This window comes from Triturus cristatus, chromosome 12 (assembly GCF_964204655.1).
Source record: "Triturus cristatus chromosome 12, aTriCri1.1, whole genome shotgun sequence".
Lineage (NCBI taxonomy): Eukaryota > Metazoa > Chordata > Amphibia > Caudata > Salamandridae > Triturus > Triturus cristatus.
The window spans coordinates 28642341-28648340 of record NC_140595.1 but is presented as its reverse complement, the minus strand read 5'-3'; the positions used below and the strand labels follow the sequence as shown (position 1 = coordinate 28648340).

At 49.5% G+C, this 6000-nt stretch overlaps 1 protein-coding gene across 2 annotated transcripts in view; it reads right to left on the bottom strand.

Annotated features, from left to right (window-relative positions):
* Positions 1 to 406: 406 nt before the first annotated feature.
* Positions 407 to 6000, bottom strand: part of HOMER3 (homer scaffold protein 3) — a 288001-nt gene continuing 282407 nt past the window's right edge. For both annotated transcript variants that reach the window (XM_085639959.1, XM_085639960.1), the window contains exon 9: positions 407 to 2587. In XM_085639959.1, coding sequence (XP_085496085.1) covers positions 2399 to 2587 — 189 coding nt within the window. In that variant the 3' untranslated portion in view covers positions 407 to 2398. The remainder of the gene's footprint in view (positions 2588 to 6000) is intronic.

The window sequence follows — 6000 nt, the reverse complement described above, 5'->3', positions numbered from 1 at the left end:
CGCTTTTACATGTCATTGTTTTAGGTGCGATCGTAGAATGGATCCAAACGACAAGTCCCAGAATGCAATGATGTGGTAAATGAGAGCCAGGCAATGGACAGAAGGTGTGCTCATGACACAAAGCCATCTGATGCCTCAAAACAATCACTGTCGGAGCCACCCCCAGACTCAGACTACAATAAGACTGCTTGGCTTCACAGTGGTCCCAACATTAGGGTGCTTCAAGAAAATAGAAAACAAATGTAATCCTGTTAGCCACATGAGTCAGAGAAATCTCATTCTATGTGGGTGACAAGCTTGCAAGGTTACTAACCTGGTCAAACCAGGGTCACAGATCCCACTGTCAATCCATAATTTGCCAACTATTTCCTAGTTACAACATTTCAAGGACTGTTTTCAAATGAGAAACTGTTTGAAAACTCTCTAATTTAATGCACCAAGAACAGTAGATTTCTTAGAGGAAAAAAGCAGTCTTTGTTAGTCTCAAAATTAAGTGAATGGTGGCTGCGATGAAGTGGACAGAAGAGATGGGCTGTACATCTTGGGCAAAAATTTCAATCTGATCACAGTAAGAAAGTATTAGTGTTGAAAGTTCATAACTTGTTTTACTCCGGACGTAGATCACAGTATTGATAACTGGGTCAATTTCTGAGGCTTTGGGTGAATACATATTAGGAAAATGCTGACCAATCAAGCAGGCTTGCGATGGAATCAGTGGCAATCGTAACATAATTAATCACTGTTTCGAAAATGGTGGATCTATGAGGAATCAATATATTGTTAATGACGACCCACATGGCGAAATGTTCAGTGATAACCAGAGGAGGTGATTGGCTAGTTGGAGGCGTGGAGATGTGGTGAAAGGGTGAACGCTCAGCCACAAGAGAGTCGCGGTTTGTTACTGGTCTATTCCTCTTTTCCTGCTGCTCTATAATGGAAGAAGGGCAAGGGAGGTCTGTTGAGGATGGAAACTATTCCAGTTGAAGAAAAAACAGCAGCTCCCAAAATATGCCAGGGGAGTCCTTCTGTTTAGGAGTTGCCATCATATCTGAAATAGAAAACAGGATCTTCACAGGTACAAATATAAGTGCAAAAGGCAAGTGGACTGCACCGAAAAGAGCAATCCGGAGGGACAGTCTAGGCCAGTAACGGGGTTGGGACCACGGGAAAGGTTTAGAACTGGTCAGCGACGCCATACAGGACAGGAATCCCATGGGAAACCCACTCTGGCACGCAGGAGACTCATCTGCAGCCCCAGGGATGGCAGACTGAAGCTCACAGTCAGCAGTAACGTAAAACCCATAAGCTATGAGTGGCAGAAACTGGTGGAGTAACGCAGTGAAACTTCCCAGGTGCATAGGTAGAAACTGATAGAGTGCAAGACACAAAGCCACAAAAACATGGGTTGTAATTGATGGGATGGGATGGTGGTGATCCCAAGAGACGTGGGTGGTAACTGCTGGAATATGGGACTGATACAGGCGAAGGGGAAAGCGTGAATCTGCAGTAAAAGGCGTATAAACCCCAAAAGGCATTAGTGGTAACTGGTGGAATACGCGACTGAGAGCCAAAAAATAGTAACAGTGGTAACTCGTGGGGTGCAGGAGGGACAATCCAAAAAAGGTGTGCGTGCTAATGGTGAGGGTTAAGCATTGAGGAAGCCCAAATATTGGTAATTAGGGGGGGGCAAAAAAAATCCTGTAAGGCTGGGCCTGGCGTCCGGTGGAGTGCGTGTAGTACCAAAAAAGGCTTAGACGACTGGCGGAGTGTGATGCTGCCAAACCGAAGCAGCCATGGCTGGTAGTTCAAAGTGCAGGATTGGCGATGCCCACAAGGCATGGGGGTGTTAACTGGTAGAGTAAGAGGGTGGTATTGCCCATACATCATGGGCTGGTGGTTCCATGCACAGGGTGGCCCTGAACCGCTATGTAGATGTCATGAATCCAAGCACGCCAGCCAAGCGTCCTCCCTATATACAGAGACCAACTACAGCAAAGGCTTGTGGTGTCATTGTTGTTTCTAAGCACTACGAGATGCAGCGACCAGCGCACTTTACCCACTGCGCGTGTTAGACAGGAAGGTATTCCAATACTCCTGTGGTCCTGAGCGCAGAAGTCACTAAAGAGCACCATAAGATGTACAGTGCAGGTTCAGGTGGCTGGACCTGTGCCAAGTTCTGATATCCACTTGCCAATCAAAAGCAAGATGCCAGCTTCTTCTGCCCATCAGGTCTGTGAGCGAGGACTCGCTGTCTGTAGAGTTGACCACGGAGAGGCTCTGGTATTCGGTGCTTCTAACGAGACTTCTCCTATGTAGCAGATCGACAACAGGGTGCCTGGTCCTCTCATGGTGGCATCAGTAAAGGGCTTTCCTTGTGTCCCCTTCAATGGGCAGCTCTTCAGTTGTTCTCAATCAGCTTGGCCAAACTCTGCCGCAGCTCGCTCAGCTCGAAGAGCTTGACGTCCAGCAGCTCGCCCACCTTGTTGACCTCGCTCTGCATCTTCTCGCGCTCGGAGAGGACTTCCTCCAGCATCTGCTCTGCGTGCCGGAGCTGTCGCTCCAGCTCTTCGTTCCTGGCTTCCGCCTCCTGTGCAGGATAATACAAAACCCTCAATTAGACAAGCAGAGACATCACAACAGCAAAGTCTGCACAGCCCAAGAAACAAGTTATTATCTGTAACAATTTAAAAATAAAATCTTTTTACTAAGCAGTTTCTCAATACACAAAGATAGATGCTGAAAGGAGAATACATACAGTAGGCCAATCGTGGGAGATACAGACCACTTACTTTTTCAACAGTGATTACCTTATTGAATACATTACATACACATTACCTTGGATGTGAAATTCTGCCCCGGAATCGGTTCGGCAAGGTGTATCCCTAGAACCTTCCTCTAGCACTAGCTTCAGCCGCCCTCAGGACTCCCTGTATTGTGTCCAGTTGCCGCATACTTGCTCGTATTTGCGGGGACATCCCAGGCTCTGATATATCTTGCGTTCTGCCAACTGGCACCAGTCCAGATCATTTTTCCAGTCCCGGACATTCGGTGTCTGTTTGCACCCCATACTTTGGCTATATTTGGTTTAGCCACCCCCGCTGCCAATGTCAACCACGGTGGGGGGTATCTGGGCCATTCCTCCTCCCCGGAAATGCCCAGAATCAGCCATCAGGCCTCCAATGAGACCTCCAAGCCCGTACCCGTGGCCATTATAGCTGTGACCTCCCTCCAATATTGCTGAATCTCAGGGCATTCCCAAAGTGTGTGGAAAAAAGTGCCTCTCACCACAGCCTCTGGTGCATAAAGCAGAGTCACTACGGCCCATATGGTGTAGCCTGGATCGAGAGCAGTAAGACCTATGTAATATGCGCAATTGTATCAGGCGAAATGGGGCCCTTATAGATATTTCTCTGGGGCTTTGGATGGCTTCCTCCCAGTCATCGTCCTCTATTAGTCCTATATCTCCCTCCCAGGCCTCTCGCAGTGAATTTAGAAGATCAGGTGAATTATTCATTATTTTCCTTTAGGACAGGGAGACTGATTTGGTTTGCATTGGGTCTAGCAGCAACCGGTCTTCTATAGGCGAATATTCCAATTGCTGTTCCCCTTCTGGTAGGTGACGCCTCAATGCATGCCTTAACTGTAGGTGCCGGAATATCTCCCCCCTGATCCGTTGCGTACTCCGGTTGGAGCTTCTCAAAGGGCATAAGCGATCCCCTTCTCCAAGCATCCCCCAGTTTATCTATCCCTATCAGACTCCATCTTATGTGGCCTCTCAAGTTCATCACTTCCCCAAGGTGGTCACTGTCCCACAGTGGGGTCTCGGCGGTCAACTTGTCTTCCCATCCGAGGTACTTGTTAGCTGCATACCATGCCAGTACCACCACTTGAGTGTGGCTCGGGAGCGTGCCTGCCTTTTTCTTATTGTATAGGACGGTAGGGTATCCCCGGCTGCCCATAGTCTTGTGGTCAAACCTGTAGGCTGGTTCATCTTTGCCCCCAAACACCCATTTGTTTACTACCATCAGCTGGGCAGCCCAGTAGTAGGCACTGAGATCCGGAACCGCCATGCCTCCCTCGAACACTCCCCGCTGTAGTTTTTCAAGCGATATGCGCAAACTGCCTCCGTTCCAAAGCAGTGTTCGCAGCTCGCTATTTACCTTGGTAAAAAAATTACTTGGAACCTTGTAAGGGGTATTCTGGAGAATGTATAGCATACAGGAAAGGGTCAACATCTTGAAGAGCACGGCCATGCCAATTAAGGAGATCGGCAATGCTCTCCAATGGGTCACGTCTGCTTGGAGATGCTCAAGCTGAACAAACAAGTTCTGTTGTAGGAAATCCTCCACGTTCCTGGTGACCAATACTCCCAGGTAACGGAATCCCGGTGTCACCACTGGTGCCGGGCACCTCGGTGGGAGGGTAGGATTCCTCCCTGATAGCGGGAAGATCAGAGACTGGTCCGAGTTGATTTGGTACCCGAGAAGCTCCTAAAGAGATCGAAGAAATGTAAGTTCGATGGATTGAGGGGCAGGTCACGAGACGAAGTAGGATGTCATCAGCATAAAGAGATGTCCTCCGTCCCTCACCCCCCATAACCCCACTCCGGATCCCCCAAACAAGGAGGTCTTGACGTACACAAGTTGCCAGGGGCAAAAATCATCAGCGACAGGGGGGCAACCATGCTGGTTCCCCTGCACAGAGTAAAGGCGCACGATATCACACCATTCACTCGCACTCTTGCCATTGGGTCTTTGCGTATTGGTCAGACTCACAAATAGAATTTTGTGCCGAAGTCTGATCTAGGAAGGACTGCGAAAATCTAGGGCCACTCTATACTGTCAAAGACCATTCTCGCGTCCAGGGATAGCACCATCACCTCATCCGACTCTGGCCTTGCTGTCATGTGCATCACCCCATATAAATCGCCTTTGGTTCAGGCGCGTACCCCGTAGTGACATGAATCCGGACTGATCCGGATGGATCACTGAAGTTATAACTCCTGTTGATCGGTTCGCCAAAGCCTTGGCCAGCACCTTGGCCTCCGTGTTGAGTAGTGATACTGGCCAGTATGAGCTACAGGCCGTGGGAGGCTTGCTCTTGTCAGGGAGCACAATAGTTGTGGCCTTTCGCTGGTCTACCGGGAGAGCCCCCTCCTCATGACCCGCTTGAAACATATTAAGAAGATGAGGCGCAATCTTGTGGGCCGCGCATCCGAATAGTTTGAGGGGCAGGCCGTTCGGGCCCGCCGCCTTGCCAAACTGTAACCCTCGGATGGCCCCTTCTATTTCGTTCACCGTCAGGTCTTGTTCGACATGGCCAAGTCCTTAAAGAAACCCGCACGGTCCGCGCCTGACCTATGGGTATCAGAGGAATGTACGCTCTCATAATATGTTGCAAGCATTTCCCCTATTTCCCTTTAAACACAATGTGCACCCTGGCCTCATGATCGTGTATTTCAGTGACCCAGTTCCTTTCCCTGTCCCACTTGTCCAGCCAGGTGATACGTTTGGTAGCCTTGTCGCCCACATCATATAGCCGTCTCAGTGAGGCCAGGGCATGTGTCCGTGTGGCATTTTCTGCAGGGTTCCTTAGCTTCAGCTGTCTCAGTCGGAGACGGTGGACCCAATGAGAGCCTTGATGTGCCCCTGTAGCAGTTTTGTATGCCTCCCACAAAGTGCACGCTGAGCCCACCCATACCTCATTGATCTAAAAGTAGTGCTCCGTGCCCTCAACAATCTGTTCCCGTATTTTCCTGTCCTTCAAGTGCCATGCTGCTATTTGAGGGTGGCAGAGTTTTCCGCCTGACCAGTCCTGCGAGACAGGTTACCGCCGGGGAATGGTCGGATATGCAATGGGCTTAGTGTTGTGTGTAGCTAATATTACCCACCGTGTCACATTGGTGAGGATGTAGTCTAACCAGCAAAGGCTGCCATGCCTGGCTGATAAACGGGTGAAGTGCTTTTCAGTGTGTTGGTGTATGCTCCATACGTCTACCAG